This window comes from Amblyraja radiata, chromosome 8 (genome assembly GCF_010909765.2).
Source record: "Amblyraja radiata isolate CabotCenter1 chromosome 8, sAmbRad1.1.pri, whole genome shotgun sequence".
In the NCBI taxonomy this organism is placed as follows: Eukaryota; Metazoa; Chordata; class Chondrichthyes; order Rajiformes; family Rajidae; genus Amblyraja; species Amblyraja radiata.
The window spans coordinates 6,206,084-6,225,358 of NC_045963.1; the positions used below are offsets into that span (position 1 = coordinate 6,206,084).

Genomic DNA, 19,275 nt, shown 5'->3' on the forward strand with positions numbered 1-19,275 from the left:
AGTAGAGCCAGGGTATCTTGCTGATTAGTTGTCATGTCTACCCGGTCCACGGAACGAGCATAGGAGGTGATAGCTGACGTCAGGAGCTTCAGTATTCGCTGCAGTTTCAATTCTTGGGTTCTGATACTCTGTCCAATGTACCCCCAGAATTGGCTGTTGACAGCAGGTACATTTAGTGAAATGCAGTTTTCCAATGGTGTGTAGAGGTCCAACTGACTACCTGTTCTTGCAGTGGTTTGAATGAGAGGTAGTCAATGCTGGCCGCCAGTTTTGGCTGTAACGGCCGCCCCGCTCGCGGTGTTGCCACGTAGTGGTTCGCCACTCCCAGCAGCTCTTCCTGTTCCTGTACCCCGTGCATACTCCCGATATCTTCGGCCAGTGACCCCTGTTCTGGACCAGCCCAGTCCTGGTCGCCAACGCTCCCCTCTGCTGAGGGAGATGCGATGGCCAGTGTGTGGTAGTGCACTGGGGCGGGAGTGCCCTGTGCTCCTTTGGCGAGCTTGCCCCATCTCCCGGAGCAAGTCACGCTGGAGCATTTGCTCCATGAGCCTCTCCATTTGGCTCAAACGGCCACCTTTGCCACTCTCGGGCGGTGAGTCTTCCGTACCGGACTCGTCTGAGTATACCGGCCGGTCCGACTTCCGTTTTGCCTTACCTCCAGCCCGCTGCTGATGTTCAGGCTGTGTTAGCGGTGCTGGGCTCGGCTCGGAATTGGTGTCGGTGACTGTGGACCGCAGCGTGTGCGGTCCAGGTGCTGCCGGTCGCCCCCCACTGATGGAACCCTCCTGTTCCGTCGGAGTCGAACGGGGAACGACCTTTCTTGATTGTTTTCCCTTGTTCATCCTTTGAGTATTACAAACAAGAGCAAGGGTTTGGAAAAACACGACCTCAGAGTAAGTTACTTACCTGGAGCTCCCGTTTTTAAACTTCTAGCGGGAGCGCCTGTACTCCCGTTCGTCGCTGTTGCACTGCGTGAGAAGCTATGTCGCGCATGCGTGCTGGACGGGGTCTTCACGTAGTCACTCACGTGACTCCGAAGTAAAATTCCACAGATTCACCACCCTCTGACTAAATACATTTCTCATCTCCTTCCTAAAATAAATTTCTCATCATCTCCTCCCTTTAATTCTGAAACTCTGACCTCTGGTCCTAGACTCTCCCACTAGTGGAAACATCTCCACATCTACTCTATCCAATCCTTTCACTATTCTGCATGTTTCAATGAGCCCCCCCACCCCTCCCCCCCCCTACCCCCCCCCCCCCCCCTCACCCCCTCCCCCCTCCCCCCTCCCCCCCCTCCCCCCCTCCCCCCCCCCCTCCTCCTCATCTCCAGCGAGTACAGGCCCGGTGCCGACAAATATTCATCACAGCTTAACCTACTAATTCCTGGGATCATTCTTGTAAACCTCCTCTGGACCCTCTCCAGATCCGGCATATCCTTCCTCGGATATGGTGCCCAAAATTGCTCACAGTACTCCAAATGTGGCCTGACCAGACCCTCAACATTACATCCCTATGTTTGTATACTAGCCCTCTTGAGTTTGATTTATTTACTACCGATTCGACTTCACCTTGGCTGGTGAACCCGTCACAACTGCGTTTGGATTTATTTCACGTGGACCAGGAACGTCGCTGCAAAGAGGCAGCATCTCCGGAGAGCATGGACAGGTGACGTTTCGTCAAGTACACGGCGGACACAACCGCTGAGTCACTGCAGCACACTTTTTTTGTTGTAAACCAGCATCTGCAGTTCCTTCTTTCTACATATCACTCTGTGAAGGTGGCTTCAGCTCTCTGCTCCTGACGGGGACGTTTACTGATCATTGTTATTTCACGAAATCTCAAGTGGTTGGTTGAGGCACAATGTTGAGGCGAGTCATTCAGCAGCGGGCTTCGTGCCGACCTGGGCTTTTGAGCGTCGTGCAGAGTGCTGGAGTGAGCGATTGAGTGCGTTCAGGGGTGACAGAGAGGTGAGCCAGTGTCGCAGCCGCTCCGGGGAGTGGGTGTTCCCCCCCGAGGGAGGGAGTTGAGGGAGGGAGGGAGGTTGTGCTGCACAGGCCGGCTCTGTGTGTCAGCTCTCGCCCGTCATCAGTAGGTGGGGTGCGATGCCAACGATAGGCGAGGCGACGGCATTGTGAGCGAACAATGTCGGTGAGGTGTCACACTCGCCCAGCGCTGGAACAGAGTAGCGGATGCGAGCAGCTGAACGTTGTCTATGTAATGAGTGGAGCTCGACCCTTGCGTTGATGTTAGTTTACGTTGGCAGCGGTGCCGGGAGAAATGGCGCTCGCCCATAACTTGTCACACGCCCACCGCGGCTGAAGCTGCCAAGACCGACCGGAGCGCGGTCGCTCGCAGTCTCTCTCAGGCATGGATACCTTAGTCGAGAGCACCGAGCTGGAGGTGCCCATCCAGCAGCTCTCCTCCAACTCCATCGCTCAGCAGGAATTTCATTGGGAGAACATAGTCAAGCTCTTCGGCAAGAAGTCGGACCAGCTGGCCGCACCCGACAGCTTCCCCAAGTATAAGTTTTCCATCAAGAATGAGTATATTACCAACATCAACCAACGTATCCTGAACAATATCCGCTCCGAACGCGGTTCCATCCACCCGGGCTCCATGTCGGCGGTAATCCCCGAGTTCTTCGTGTCGACTGGTTACAACTGCCGTGGATTGCTGTTCCCCACCATTAACCACTCCTTCCGCTCCACGGAGTTGGAGAAGCTGTACCAGCGCTACTTCGCTCGCCAGAGGCGCAACTCTGTCGTGGTGATGAACCTGTTGGACTGTTTCACCAAGTTCACAGTGCTGATGGTGTACTTCTTCCTGGTGCCCGATATGATCGAACCCATGAAGAGCGGGCTGACGGGCCTGATCATCTTCTTCTCCACCACGCTGTGTTTCATGGTGCAAGCCGGCAAGGACGCCATCTCGCACAACTACTTGCAGTATATCGGCCTGGCCACCTGGTTCTACCAGACGATGCAGATTCTCCTGGACGTGGGGATGGGCCTGGAGACCAACGAGACCTGGTACATCCTCTTCATCGTGTTTGGCACGTACACCATGCTGCCCCTGCCGCTGCTCTGGAGTATCCTGGCCTGCACCACCTCCACATGCGCCCACCTGCTGATTGAAACATTCCGCGTCACCCACACCCACGCGATTCTTCACCAGGTACCACACCACATTTCCATTCGCGACTTTACACCCCTTCTGTCCTCGGTCATGTATAAAGACATGAAGGAAATATATATGGCGAATGCACAGTTTTTTTCCCGAGGTAGGGCAATCAAGAACTAAATGGCATAGGTTTAGGATGAGCGCAAAGGATTGAATAGGAACCTGAGAGGCAACTCTTTACCCCTTCACCTTAAACCTATGTCCTCTGATTCTCGATTCCCTCACTCTGTATCAAGAGACTCTGTGGGCCTACCTGATCTATTTGTGTCGAATTTGGAAAACTATAAGATCACCCCTCATCCTCTTGCACTTCAGGGAATAGAGTCCTAGCCTGCTCTGCCAATAGCTCAGGCCCTCATCCTGGCAACATCCTGGTAAATCTTTTCTGCATCCTTTCCAGCTGGACAACATCTTTCCCATAACGTGGTGTCCAGAACTGAACACAATATTCTAAATGCGGCCTCACCAACATCTTATATAACTGCACCACCCTTTCAACTTCTATACTCAATACTCAGATGAAGGCCAATGTGCCGAAGGCGTTTTTGACCACCATATTAACCTGTGATGCCATTTTCAATGAACAATGTACCTGCACTGCTAGATCCCTTTGCCCGACAGCACTCCCTACAGCTCTACCATTCATTGTGTAGGTCCTGCCCATGTTAGACTTCCCGAATGCAACACCTCACATTTCCCTGTATTAAAATCCATCAACCATTCCACAGCCCACCTGGCCAATCGATCAAGATCCTGCTGCAAATTTTGACAACCATCTTCACCATCTACAATGCCAATCACTTTTGTGTCATCTGTAAACTTGCTAATCATGCCATGTATGTTCTCATCCAAATCCTTAATGCAGATGACAAACAGCCATGGGACAAACACCGAACCACTAGTCACAGGCCCCCAGTCCGAAACGCCACCTTCCACCATCTCACTCTGCTTCCTTCCATGAAGCCAACTTTCTATCCATTCAGCTATCTCTCCTTGGATCCAACCTTCCATAGCAGACTACCTTGTCAAATGCCTTGCTGAAACAAATATGTACAATGTCTACAGTTATGGTGTCTTCAACCTTTTTGGTCACATCATAAAAAAAACTCAGTCAGATTCATGAGGCATAGACATAGAAACATAGAAATTAGGTGCAGGAGTAGGCCATTCGGCCCTTCGAGCCTGCACCGCCATTCAATATGATCATGGCTGATCATCCAACTCAGTATCCCGTACCTGCCTTCTCTCCATACCCTCTGATCCCCTTAGCCACAAGGGCCACATCTAACTCCCTCTTAAATATAGCCAATGAACTGGCCTCGACTACCCTCTGTGGCAGAGAGTTCCAGAGATTCACCACTCTCTGTGTGAAAAAAGTTCTTCTCATCTCGGTTTTAAAGGATTTCCCCCTTATCCTTAAGCTGTGACCCCTTGTCCTGGACTTTCCCAACATCGGGAGCAATCTTCCTGCATCTAGCCTGTCCAACCCCTTAAGAATTTTGTAAGTATCTATAAGATCCCCTCTCAATCGCCTAAATTCTAGAGAGTATAAACCAAGTCTATCCAGTATTTCTTCATAAGACAGTCCTGACATCCCAGGAATCAGTCTGGTGAACCTTCTCTGCACTCCCTCTATGGCAATAATGTCCTTCCTCAGATTTGGAGACCAAAACTGTACGCAATACTCCAGGTGTGGTCTCACCAAGACCCTGTACAACTGCAGTAGAACCTCCCTGCTCCTATACTCAAATCCTTTTGCTATGAATGCTAACATACCATTCGCTTTCTTCACTGCCTGCTGCACCTGCATGCCCACTTTCAATGACTGGTGTACCATGACACCCAGGTCTCGCTGCATCTCCCCTTTTCCTAGTCGGCCACCTCCCCTGTAGAGCACCATGACCTCCCCTGTAGAGCACCATGCTGACTATCCCCAATTAGCCCTGATCCATCTAAATGCACATATATTATTCCCTCTCTATAATACTCTATATGAATTAGTGGAATTGGTGGCGTTGCCCAAGCAGCTGCGGCTCGCCTGCAGTCTGTCTGTCTTTCTTCTATTTGTCTTCTTTTTGTCTTGTTAGATGTATGTTTTAGTCTATTTTCAGTTGTGTATATGTGGGGGGGGGGGGGGAACTTTTTAAAATCTCTTCTTTAAACGGGATGCAACATTTTCCTTGTCGTATCTCTGTTTGCGCTGAGGCCTAACATTTGAGCTGGGGGCCTCCAACTGGAATCGACCTTGAGGGCTCTGGTGGCAGAGTCTGGACTTTCCATCGCGGAACTGGATGACTTTGGAGGTTGTGGTGGCGCTGTGGCTGCGACCCGACTTCGGAGCTACGGAGGCTTCGGCCATGGGCCCTGTGGACGGTAACGTCGGGAGTTCGCAGGTCCCTAGTTGGTGACCGATTTTCGGGAGCTCCAGCAACAGCAGCTTCGTCTGCCCTGTTCGCAATTTGAATCGGCCTGTTTGTGGGGCCTTTTATCGCCCGGCATGGCTTAAAATAGGCTGCGGGATCTTCCATCGCCCGGCGGGGACTTCAACATCGGGAGCCTCGATCGCCTCGACGCAGCAGTTTGACTGCCTGCCCACAGGAGAAGAAGCAGGGAAGAGATAAAACCTTTTGCCTTCTATCACAATGAGGACGTGTCTGGAGGAGATCACTGTGATGGATGTTTGTGTTAAATTGTGTTAATGGTGTGTTTTGTTGCTTTTTTACTGTCATGACTGCATGCTACGAAATAAAGGAAACTTTCCAACCACAGATGTAAGCTCACTGATCTGTAGTTCCCACCCTTTTACCAGCATCCCTTCCTGAATAGAGGCACTACATTTGCCACCCTCCAGTCTTCCAGCACCTCACTTACATTTAATGACAATACATCAATCTCAGCCAGGGCTCCTGCAATTTCCTCTCTAGCTTCCCACTGAGTCCTCGGATATATCGGATCAGACCCAGGAGATATGCGTCAGGACCTTCACCATCTCCTTGACCGTAATACTGACTGCTCTCAAGACACTTAGTGACCGCCCCCAAGTTCCTCGATCCTCCAAGGAGAAAACAGAGCAGAAAGACTCATTGTGGACCTTGTCCATCTTGTTTGGCTCCACGCACAGTTGACCTACAGGGTCCCACTCTTTATCTGGTTACCCTTTATGCACTTATAAAATCTATTGGGATTATCCTCAATGCTATCCGCCAAGGCAATTACCTGTCCCCTCGTTGCCATGAATTTTTTTAGTTTGCTCCTTAGTTCCCAAAACTGCTCCGAGGATACACTTGACCCCAGCTGTCTATACACTTTGAAAACCATCCCACTCATCAATATCATCTCCAGTCTGATTGCATCTCTCTCCTAGGCTTTGAATAATGGCAGCCTGGTGGTCTTAGAATCCTAGCCTTACAGCGCAGAGGGGCCTGTCGGCCTGCTTAAGTCATGTCGACATTGATGCCCATGTACACTGATCCTATCTGCCTGCATTACAACATATCCTAGTACAACATTACAACATATCAAGCACAACCACAGGCTCTTCGGTCCACAATGTCTGTACCAAACATGATGCACACGCCATTTCTTATCTGCCTCAACAACAACAGCTGCTAAGATGGTGCCCAAGCCAGGCGACTCTCTGCATGTTGTTCCCCGAAGCAGTGCTGCAAACATTAACTTCCTGGGAACTATCATCTCCAAGGACCTTAAATGGGGGGCTACCATCGACTCCACAGTCAAAAAGGCACAAGGATGTACTTCCTGCGGCAGCTGAGTAAACACAATCTGCCACAGGCAATGATGGTCCAATTCTACACAGCCATTGTAGAGTCTGTCCTCACCTTCTCCATCATGGTCTGGTTTGGCTCAGCCACCAAGCACGACACCTGGAGGCTGCAGCGAATCGTCCGATCAGCTGAGAAGGTTATTGGCTGCAACCTTCCCTCCATTGATGATCTGTACACTGCAAGGGCCAGGAAGCGAGCGGGCAAGATCATCTCTGACCCCTCTCACCCTGGCCACAAACTCTTTGAATCACTTCCCTCTGGAAGGCGACTCCGGACTGTCAAAGCTGCCACAGCCAGACATAAAAACAGCTTTTATCCACGAGTAGTTGCTCTACTCAATAACCAAAAATCTGTGGCCTCCTTTTGCTCTGGTATTTTATTTAATTCACATGTTTAATCGATAATGTTTTATTATTAATGTTTAATATTTTATGTGTCATTCCTAACTGTCACTGTATGTCATGTTGTCACTTGAGCACCAAGGCAAATTCCTTGTATGTGAATACTTAAATACAATAAAACTTTATTCATCCCCGGAGGGTAATTGGTCTGCCAACTGTCACAACACACAAGGGGCACGAAAAAGTTGGAATTATAAGTGAAAACTAAAAGAAAAAGACAAGTGCCTGTTGTCAGGCTGTTGTGTGCACAGCACCTTCACATGAACAAACACACACAGACTTATCCCCTGGGCAGAGGATTCTAAAACTAGAGTGCCCCCCTCTCCACCACACAGGGTTCCCCTTTGTTTTCCCACCGTCCCCCACGGTGGTCCCGCCACGCCGGGTCCCTCATTGTTCTTCACAGCGGTCCCCCCATGCCAGGTCCCCATTGTCTTCTCCTCGCGCTCATTGTTCATGAGGTGCTGTTCCTCCAATTTGCGCTGGGCCTCACTCTGACAATGGAGGAGGCCCAGGTCAGATTGGGAATGGGAGGGGGAGTTAAAGTGCTGAGCCACCGGGAGATCATGTATATTTCGGCGGACCGAGCGGTTCAGCGAAACGATCGCCGAGCCTGCGCTTGGTCTCGCCGATGTACACGAGTTCACACCTGGAACAGCGGATACAGTCGATGAGGTTGGAGGAGGTGCAAGTGAACCTCTGCCTCACCTGAAAGGGCTGTCGGGGTCCTTGGACAGAGTCGAGGGAGGGAGGTAGAGGGACAGGTGTTGCAATTATGTACAGTCTTTCCGTTGACTAGACAGCTCTCAAACAAAAGATTTTCACTGTACCTCAGTACATGTAACTATAATACATAAACTAATCTAAACCAAAGCTTCTGAAACACCTGTAAATCTCCATTGCCCTTCGTTGATATTCTCAAATTTGAATGGCAATAGGTGATGTTACCTCTCAAATATGTCATACATCTAAAGCGCCCGCAGCATATCAACACTGAAAAACCTGCCTCTGTCCGAGCATTTTCAGAATAGATTCTGGTGTCTTTCCATTGCAGTTGATTGTCAAAGGATTGTTGCTGATCACGATGAACATAGGCAGTCTCTATATCAGTTACCTCACCGACCGAGCACATCGATTGGCTTTCCTGGAGACCAGGCGGAGTATTGAGGGCAGACTGCAATTAGAGGAAGAGAATGAAAGACAGGTAATATCATGGTCAAAGGACATTGGCAGCCACAGACCATGATCTCATTCAGTTCTCTCTGCCCAGTGTCGATACATTACCATTTCTGTGTCTCCTTATTTGCCTCGAAAACAATACAGATGTTTCCACTTTTCCTAGTGGATTCATCTCTCTGTTCCCCCACTGCATCTCTCTGTTCCCTTCTCCCACCATCTCTCCGTTCCCTTCTCCCACCATCTCTCCGTTCCCTCACTCCCCCCATCTCTCCGTTCTCACTCCCACCATCTCTCTGTTCCCTTCTCCCCCCATCTCTCCGTTCCCTCACTCCCACCATCTCCCCATTCCCCCACTCCCACCATGTAGGCGAGGGAGATGGTATAGAGGCAGGCGTTAGATCTCCGGCAATTGCAGGGGATAGTACCTGGGGCGGGGTGGTTTGGAAAGGAATGACTGCATCAAGGCTGTGCGGACGGAGCAGTCTCTGCGGAAGGTGGAAAGGAGCGTGGATGGGAATTCCCCCTCACATCTGCCTATCCCTTCCCAGGCTTTGTCCTGCCCCTCCTCTTGTAGCTTTCTGATGCTCGCAACAAGCAGTCTAAAGAAGAGTCCCAATCCAAAAAGCCACTTATCCATGTTCTCCAGAGATGCTGCCTGAAACGCTGTTGCTCAGCATTAAATGTCTCTTTTGATTTCCCTGTATCTCCCGTCCAACTGTCTCTTGATACCGATGATAGACACAAAATGCTGGAGTAACTCAGCGGGACAAGCAGCATCTCTGGAGAGAAGGAATGGGTTTTCTTTTCTCCAAGTCGGGTCGAGGCCCTTCTTCAGACTGAAGAACACATCCTATTGAGAGTGGGTGTTGGGATAGATGCTGTGTGAAGGAGAAATGTATGGAGGGCAAGTCAGGCTTCGGCGAGGAGGCTGAGCAAATGCTGAGCAGAGAGGGAACAGGTGGTCAAAGTACAGTCTGTGTGTGATTGTTGGGCTTATTTCCCTCTTGGTTTAGTGCAGTAGTGATGGCAGGTAGAATGGTGCAATGTTCCTCCTGCAGGATGTAGGCAGTCAGGGAAACTGCCCATGTCCCTGATGACTACATCTGTGGGAATTGTATCCGGGGCTACTCCTTGAAGACCACGTTAGGGAAGTGGAACTGGAACTGGAACTGTGGTTGGATGATCCCAGGATAGTCCGGTAGAATGAGAGCTTCAGAGATAGGAATTATAGTGAGGAGGTCACACACAAGGTCCAGGAAGACAGGTGCCTACTTCTCTAACTTTGTCTGGCAGCCCATTCCAGATATGGACCACTCTCTGTGTGAAAAGGTTGGCCCTTCAATCTCCCCCTCTCATCTCAAGCCTATGCCCTCCAATTTTAAAATCAAGTACCGTGGGGAAACAGACTTTATCCATGCCTGTTGTCAACTTGTAAACCTCTAAGACGACGTTACAGTGGGCAAATCTAGAATGTAGGTAAGTTTGTCTACAGTGTAGGTAAGTGGCCAATTAATGAAAGGAGTGTTCATGGCATGTGTGAAAGAGACAAACAGGGAAGCAAGCAGAGTGAAATGCCGTTGCTCTGCTGGGAGCCAGCATGAACCTGCTGGGCGGAACGATCTTTGTTGGAATGCCTATTGCTGCTACTATTGACAAAGTTAAGGGGCTGTCCCACTGCGGCGACCTAATTGGCGAGTTTAAAAGAGTTTAGGAGAGTTTGGAAAACGTTATGTTGAAGACCTCCTTCGACTATGTTGAAGACTAGCTTCGACTAGTTTCGGGAAAATTGGACACCGAATAGTGGAGAGTGAAGACGACCTCCTTCGACCTCCCTTCAACCTCCATTCGTCCTCCTTTCGACTATGTTGAAGACTATCTACGACTACCTTCGATTACCTATGACTAACATGCCGACCTACTACAACCTACTTCGACTAAACCTACGAGTAAAAAAAGTATCGATTTTTTCCGTGGTGACCTTTTTTTACTCACGGGCATTTTTCAGCATGTTGAAAAATACACCGCCGCCTAGCTGAGGCCTCGAGTACGCGGGGTACTACTCTCAAGCATGAAGGAGAGTTACAAAGACCTCCTAGGACCTCGTGTCGACTAAGCTGCGAGTATGAGTCGAGGGCAAACTCTTCTGAACTTGCGGATTAGGTCGCCGCAGTGGGACAGCCCCTTACTCTGTTTATAGGGGGATGGTGAAAGACACTTGAATTCCTGCTTGTCTCTTCAGATCGCCTTTGTGAAGATAATCATCCTTTATTTGCTTTATAAAGGAAAAGTTGGTACTGTCCGTTCTGCCACGGTTTATGATGCAGGAGATACTCAAGGACATGGCTATAGAGGTGAGAACACAAGGAGGCTTCCACAAGATCTACGCCCATGAATACGCTAACGTCAGGTGAGTCTGTGCACAATGGGAGCAGGGCAGCAGGAATGGGAGCAGGGCAGGTGTGGGAATGGGAGCAGGGCCAGGGGTGGGAATGGGAGCAGGGCCAGGGGTGGGAATGGGAGCAGGGCAGGTGTATGGGAGTGGGATAGGAATGTGGGAATGAGAGCAGGGCAGGAATGTGGGAATGAGAGCAGAGTAGGAGTTTGGGTATAGGATCGGGTCAGGAACATAGGACGGAAGCAGGGCAGGAGTGTGGGAATGGGAGTGGGATAGGAATGTGGGAATGGGAGCAGGACAGAAGTGGGAATGGGAGTGGGTCAGGAGTGTTGGAATGGGTTGGGGAGTGGGGCAAAATTGTGGGAATGGGAGCAGGGCAGGGGCGTGGGAATGGGAACAGGGCAGGAGAGTGGGAGTGGGAATGGGACAGGTGTGAGAATGGGAGTGGGGCAGGTGTGGGAATGGGAGTGAGGTAGGAGTGTGGGAATGTGACCAGGAGTGTGGGAATGGGAATTGGTGCGTGTGGGATTGTGGGAATGGGACAGACCAGTAGAATGGGAATGTGAGCAAGGCAGGAATGTGGTAAAGGGAGCGGGTCAGGAGTTTGGGTGTGGGTTGGGGAGTGGGGCAGAAGCGTGGGAATGGCAGCGGGGCCCGAGTGGGAAAATGTGAGCAGCTCAGGAGTGTGGAAATGGGAGCGGGGGCAGGAGAGTGGGAATATGAGCGGGAATGGGAGCGGGGGCAGTGGTGGGAATGGGAGCGGGGGCAGGGGTGGGAATGGGAGCATGGCATGAGTGTGGGAATGAGAGCATGGCATGAGTGTGGGAATGGGAATGGGAGTGGTTCAGGTGTGTGTGAATGGGACCGGGGTAGGAGTGCAGGAATGGATGCAGGGCAGAAGTGTGGGAATAGGAATGAGGCAGAAGTGTGGAGAAGGAATGGGAGCAGGGAGGAGTGTGGGAATGGGATTGGAGTGGGATAGGTGTGTGCGAGTGGGATTTGGAGCGGGGCAGGATTGTGGGTGTGGAATTGGGAGCGGGGTAGTGCTGTGGGAAAGGGAATGGGATTGGAGAGGGGAAGGAGTGTGGAAAGGGGTCCGGGCAAGTAGTGTGGGAGTGGGGCACGACAGTGGGAATGGGAGCAGGGCAGTAGTGTGGGAATGGGAATGGGGCTGATGTTGACAGTGAATGGGAGCAGGGCAGGAGTGTGGGAATGGGATTTGGTGTGGGATAGGAGCGTGTGAGTGGGATTGGGAATGGGGCAGGATTGTGGGTGGGATTGGGAGCGGGTTAGTGCTGTGGGAATGGGAATGTAAATTGGAGAGGGGCAGGAGTGAGGGAATGGGAGCAGGGCAGGAGTGTGGGAATGGGAGAGGCGCAGGTGTTTGTAAGTGGGATTGGGAGCTGGGCAGGAGTGAGGGAATAGGAACGAGACAGGAGTATGGGACTGGGAGCGAGTCAGTACTGCGGGAATGTGAGCGAGGCAGGAATGTTGAAATGAGAGCGGGGTCAGGAGAGTAGGAGCAGGGCAGGGTGGGGATGGGAATGGGAGCAGGGCAGCAAGTTGGATATGGGAGTGGGGCAGGAGTGTGGGAATGGGGCAGAACAGTGAAGTGGGAATGGGAGCAAGGCAGCAGTGTGGAAATGGGAACGGGCATGAGTTTCGGAGTGGGTTGGTGAGCGGGGTGGGATTGGGAGCTGGTGTGGAGATTTGGAACGGGGCGGGAGAAAGGGAATGGGAGCAGGGCAGGTGTGGGAATGGGAGCAGGGCAAGAGTGTGGAAATGAGAGCGGGGCAGCAGAGGGAATGGGACTGGGCTGGGGAGCGGGGCAGGAGTGGGGATGGGAATGGCAGAGGGGCAGGTGTCTGGGAGTGGGATTGGGAGCTAGGCAGGAGTGTGGGAGCTGAGCAGGAGTGAGGGAATAGGAACGGGCGTGAGTGTGGAAATGGGTGCGGGCGGGAGTGTGGGAATGGGTGCGGGCGTGAGTGTGGGTATGGGTGCGGCTGGGAGTGTGGGAATGGGTGCGGGCGGGAGTGTGGGTATGGGTGCGGGCGGGAGTGTGCGAGTTGGTGAGCGGGGCAGGAATGGGAATGGGAGGGGAATTGTGGCAGCAGTGTGGGAATGAGAGCTGGGCTGGGATGTTAAAATGGGAGGAGGTCAGTAGTGGGAATAGGACCGGGGCAGGAGTGGGAGCGGGGCAGGATAGCGGGAGTGGGAGCAGAGCAGTTGTGGGAATGGGAATGCGAGCAGGGCAGGAGTGTGGGAATGGGACTGATGCAGGAGTGTGGAAATCGGAGCGGGACATGTGTTTGGGAGTGGTTTGGGGAGCGGGGTAGGGGTGGGAGTGTGAGTGGTGCAGGAGTGTGGGAATGGGATTGAGAGAGGGGCAGGTGTCCGGGAATGGGATTCAGAGTTGGGCAGGAGTGGGACCGAGACAGGAGTGAGAGAATAGGAACGGGCAGGGGTGTGGGAATTAGTGCGTGCGGAAGTGTGGCAATGTAGCAGAATGGGAGCAAGGCAGCAGTGGGGAGATGGGAGCGGGCAGGAGTTTGGAAGTGGGTTGGGGAGTGTGGCAGGTGTGGGAGTGGGAACGGGAATGGGGCATGTGTGGGACTGTGAGCAGGGGCAGGAGTCTGGGAATGGGAGCGGGGCAGGTGTATGAGAATTTGCGGGCAGGAGTGTGGGAGTGGGAGCAAAGCAGGAGCGTGGGGATGGGAGTGGGGCACCAGTGTTGAATGGGACCAGTGCAGGAGTGTGGGAATGGGAGCGGGGCATGAGTTAGGGACTGGGTTGGTGTGCGGGGCAGGAGTTTGGGAGTGGGGGCGAGGCAGGAGTGTGGGAATGGGAATGGGGCTGGTGTGAGTGAATGGGAGCAGGGTAGGAAAGTGAGGTTCCGAGTGGTGCAGGTGTGGTGGAATGGGAGCGGGGCAGGAGTGTGGGGATGTGTGGAGCAGGGCAGGAGTGTGAGAATTGAAGAGGGTCAGGAGTGTGAAATGGGAGCGTGACAGCACCGTGGGAATAGGAGCGGAGCAGGAGTGTGTGGGGGGGGGGCAGAATTGTGGGTGTGGGATTAGTAGTGGGAATGGGAGCGGGGCAGGAGTATGTGACTGGGATTAGGAGCGGGGCACGGGGCAGGGTGTGGGAATGGGACGGGAGTGTGGGGGGGTCAGAATTGTGGGTGTGGGATTGGGAACAGGTCAGGAATGTGGGAATGGGAGCGGGGGGAAATTGTGGGATTGGCAACCGGAGAGGGACAGGAGTGTGGGAATGGGATTGGGCTAGAGTGTGGGATTGGGAGCAGATGAGTGCGATTAGAAGCAGGACAGGAGTGTGAGAATGGGAACGGGGCAGGAGTGTGGGAATGTAATCGGTGCAGACTATCGGAATTGAAGCAGGGCAGGAGTGTGGGTTTGGAAAAGAGAGCGGGATGGGAGTGTGGGAATGGGACCGGAGCAGGAATGTGGGATTGGGAGCGAGGTAGGTGTGGGAATGGAAGCAGGGCAGGAGTGCGCAAACGGGGCAGGAGTGTCAAATTGGGAGCAAATCAGGAGTGTAGGAATGTGAGCGGAGCAGGGATGTGGGAATGTGAGTGAGGCAGGAGTATGGGTGTGGGTGCAGGGAACAGGGCAGGAGTGGGAATGTGAGCGGGGCTGGAGGTTGGGCGTAAGAATAGGGTAAAAAATGTGGGAAATGGATCAGGGATGGAGTGAGGGAATGGGAGATAGACAGGAGTGCGGTAGTGGGAATGGGAGCAGGGCAGGAGTGTATTGTGGGAATAAGAGCGGGGTAGGTGTGGGAATGGGAATGGGGCAGGCATGTGGGAAAGGGAGCAAGGCAGATGTGTGGGAATGGGATCTGGGCAGAATTGTGGGGATCGGTATGGGGCCGAAGTGTGGAGCGATTACGGGAGCAGGGAAGGAGTATGGGAGTGGGATCATTGTGGTGGGGCAGTAGTGTGGGAGTGGGAATGTGAGCGGGACATGGGTTTGGGAAAGGGAGCGGGGCAGGAGAGTAGAGATGGGAGTGAGGCCTGGAATGTGGTAGTGGGAATGGGAGTAGAGCAGGAGTCTGGGAATGCGAAGGGGAGCGTGGCAGGACTGTATCTGTGAGATTGGGAGCGGGGTGGGATTGTGGGAATGGGAGCAGGGAAGGAGTGTGGGAGTAGGAATTTGGGAGGGGCAGCTGTGTGGAAATAGGAGTGGAGCATGAGTGTGGGAATGGTAGTGCGGCAGGAGTGTGGGAACGGGAAAGATGTGGGTGAGTGCGAGAGGGGCGTGAGTGTGGCTGTGGATGCGTTGCAAGAGTGTGAGAGTGGGAATGGGAGCGGGACAGGTGTGTGGGAATACGAGTGGGAGCAGGATCAGGAATGTGGGAATGGGATTGTGGCAGGATTGTGGGATTGGGAACGAGGCAGCTGTGTGGATATCGCGAGGGGCAGGAGTGTGGAAGTGGGGCAGTATTATGGGAATTGGTGAGGTACAGGGGTACGGAAGTGGGTTTGGGAGCGCGATAGGAGTGTGGGAATGGGAATGGGGAGCTGTGAGGGAGTGGGAATAGGAATTGGGCAGGAGTGTGGGACTGGGAGCGGGGCAGGAGTGTGGAAATGGTGAGGGGCAGGAGTTTGGGAATGGGAGCGTCAGGAGTGTAGGATTGTGAGCGGGGCAAGGATGTGGGAATGTGAGTGAGGCAGGAGTGTAGGTGCAGGGAAAGAGTGTGAGGTGTGGGTGCAGGAACGGAAATGCGATATTCCAGCATGGATAGCAGGTTGGCTGGATGGCAGAAGGCAAAGAGTGGCAATAAAGGGGGCTTTCTCTGGTTGGCTGCCAGTGACTAGTGGAGTTCCGCAGGGCTCGGTGCTGGGGCCGCTACTCTTCACATTGTATATTAATGATTTGGACGAGGGGATTGAAGGCTTTGTGGCCAAGTTTGCGGATGATACGAAAATAGGTGGAGGGGCAGGTAGTGTAGAGAAAGCAGGGACTCTGCAGAAGGACTTGGACAGGTTGGGAGAGTGGGCAGAGAAGTGGCAGATGGAATACAGTGTAGCAAAGTGTGGAGTCATGCATTTTGGTAGTAGGAAGAAATACTTAGATTATTTTCTAAGGTGTTAGAATCCAGAAATCGGAGGTGGAAAGGGACTTGGGATTGCTGGTGCAGGATTCCCAAAAAGTTAATCTGCAAGCCGAATTAGTAGTAAAGAATGTAAACTCAATGCTCGCATTTATTTCAAGAGGGCTTGTATACAAAAACAGGGATGTAATGTTGAGGCTCTATAAGGCGCTGGTCAGGCCGCATTTGGAATATTGTGAGCAATTTTGGGCACCATATCTGAGGAAGGATGTGCTGGCTCTGGAGAGGGTCCAGAGGAGGTTTACAAGAATGATCCCAGGAATGATTGGGTTAACATATGATGAGCATTTGTCGGCACTGGGCCTGTACTCGCTGGAGTTTAGAAGAATGAGGGGGGACCTCATTGAAACATGCAGAATAGTGAAAGGCTTGGATAGAGTGGATGTGGATGTTGAGTGGATGTTTCCACTAGTGGGAGAGTCTAGGACCAGAGGACATAGCCTCAGTATTAAAGAACGTTCCATTAGGAAGGAGATGAGAAGGAATTTCTTCCGTCAAAGGGTGATGAATCTGTGGAATTCATTGACACAGAAGTCTGTGGAGGTCAAGTTAATGAATATTTTTAAGGCAGAGATAGATAGATTCTTGATTAGTACGGGTGTCAGGGGTTATGGGGAGAAGGCAGGAGAATGGGGTTAGGAAGGAGAGATAGATCAGCCATGATTGAATGGTGGAGTAGACGATTGGCCGAATGCCCTAATTCTACTCCTATCCCAATGACATGGGAATGGGAACAGGGCAGGAGTGAGTGGTTAATGGGAGGGGGGCAGGAGTGTGGGAATGGAAGTGGGGCAGGAATGGGAATGGGAACGGGGAAGGAGTTTGGGAATGGGAGTGGGCAGGAGTGTGGGAGTGGGAATGGGGCATGAATGGGGGAGTGGGAGCAGGACTGTAAAGTGGGAATGGGAGCCGGGCAGGAGTGTGGGTGTGGGGCAGGGGTGTGAGACTGGGAGCGGGGCAGGAATGTGGGAATGGCAGCGGTTCATGAGAGTAGGAATGGGAGAAGGACATGAGCGTGGGGATGCGTGCGGGAGTGGAGCAGGACTGTAGGAATGGGAGCGAGGCGGGAATGTGGGAATGGGAAGTGGCTGGAGTGTTGGAATGGGAGCGGGCCAGGAGGTAGAAATGGGAGTGGGGCAGGTGTGTGGGAATGGCAGCGGGCCAGTAGTATGGAAGTGGGAGCAGGTTATATGTGGGAATGTGAGCAGTGCAGGAGAGTGGGAATGGGAACAGGGCAGGTGTGGGATTGTGAATGGGAGCGTGGCAGGCATGTGGGATTCGGAGTGGGCAATAGAGTGGGAATGGAAGCGGGTAGGAGTGTGGGAATGGGAGCATGAGCAGGGGAGGAGAGTGGGAGTGGGGCAGGAGTGTGGCAATGGGAGCGGGCCAGGAATGTGTGAATAGGAGCGGTGCTGGAGTATTGGGGCTGTGCAGATGTGTGGGAATGGCAGTGGGGCAGTAGTAGGAATGGGAGCAGAGAAGGATTGTAGAAGCGGGAATGGGAATGGAGCAGGATTATGGGAATGGGAGCGGGGCAGGAGTGTGGGAATGGGACCGTTGGCAGGATTGTGGGAGCGGGAGCGGGAGTGTAGCAGGAGTGTGGGATTGGAAATGGGAATGGGAGCAGGGCAGGAGTGTGAGTGGGAATGGGTGCATGGCAGGAAAGTGGGTATGGGAACGGGGCAGGAGTGGGATTGGACAGGAGTCATATAGTGATACAGTGTGGAAACAGACCCTTCGGCCCAATTTGCCCACACTGGCCAACATGTCCCAGCTACACGAGTCCCATCTGCCAGCATTTGGTCCATATCCCTGCAAACCTGACCTATCCATGTACCTGTCTAACTGCTCCTTAAATTTTGGGGTAGTCCCAGCCTCGACTACCTCCTCTGGCATCTTGTTCCATACACCCACCGTGAAAAAGTTACACTTAGATTCCTATTAAATCTTTCCCCTTTCACCTTGAACCTATGTCCACTGGTCCTCGATTCCCCTACTCTGGGTAAGAGACTCTGTGCATCTACCCAACCTATTCCTCTCATGATCATATACACCTCTATAAGATCTATGTAATAAGATCTATATAAGATCACCCCGCATCTTCCTGCGCTCCATGGAATAGAGACCCAGCCTACTCAACCTCTCCCTATAGCTCAGTCCCTCTAGTCCTGGCAACATCATCGTAAATCTTCTCTGTACCTTTTCCAGCTTGACAATATCTTTCCTATAACATGGTGCCCAGAACTGAACACAATAGTCTAAATGCGGCCTCACCAACATCTTATACAACTGCAACATGACCTCCCAACTTCTATACTAGTCGAGCTGATGAAGGCCAATGTGACAAAAGCCTTTTTGACCACCCGATCTACCTGTGACTCCACCTTCAAGGCACCATGCACCTGTACTCCTAGATCCCTCAGCTCTACAACACTACCCAGAGGCCTACCATTCACTGTGTAGGTCCTGCACATCTTAGACTTCCCAAAATGCAACACCTCACATTTCTCTGCATTAAATTCCATCAACCATTCCTCCGCCCACCTGGCCAATCGATCCAGATCCTGCTGCAATTTTTCACACCCATCTTCACTATCTGCAAAACCACTAACTTTTGTATCATCAACAAACTTGCTGATCTTGCCCTGTATGTTCACATCCACATCATTGATATGTGGGAGAGTGAATGGGAGTGGGGCTGGACTGTGGGAATGGGAGCGCGATTGTATATAATGAGTTATAAAAAGCGTTATATAAATAGTAAGAAAGAGGCAAGAGTTCACGATAAAATAGGCCAGTCAGCATGGCTTTGTGGAGGGGAGACCATGTCTGACGAATCTGTTGCAATTCTTTGAAGAAGTAAATAGCAGGACAGACAAAGGAGAGTCAGTAGATGTTGTATATCTAGATTTTCAGAAAGCCTTTGATAAGGTGCCACACGTGAGGCTGCTAAGGAAGATGAGAGCCCACGGTATCAAAGGGCAGATACTAGCATGGATAGCGGGTTGGCTGGATGGCAGAAGGCAAAGAGTGGCAATAAAGGGGGCTTTTTCTGGTTGACAGGTAGTGTAGAGAAAGCAGGGACTCTGCAGAAGGACTTGGACATGTTGGGAGAGTGGGCAGAGAAGTGGCAGATGGAATACAGTGTAGCAAAGTGTGGAGTCATGCATTTTGGTAGTAGGAATAAAGGCGTAGACTATTT

The 19,275-nt window shown here is 52.1% G+C and overlaps 1 protein-coding gene across 1 annotated transcript in view; it reads left to right on the forward strand.

Annotated features, from left to right (window-relative positions):
• Positions 1-2,370: 2,370 nt before the first annotated feature.
• The window catches only part of LOC116976465 (adenylate cyclase type 8-like), a 91,810-nt gene continuing 74,905 nt past the window's right edge, over positions 2,371-19,275 (forward strand). The window contains exons 1-3 of the mRNA XM_033026358.1: positions 2,371-3,177; positions 8,424-8,573; positions 10,831-10,955. Of these exons, the coding sequence (XP_032882249.1) occupies positions 2,371-3,177; positions 8,424-8,573; positions 10,831-10,955 (1,082 nt within the window). The remainder of the gene's footprint in view (positions 3,178-8,423; positions 8,574-10,830; positions 10,956-19,275) is intronic.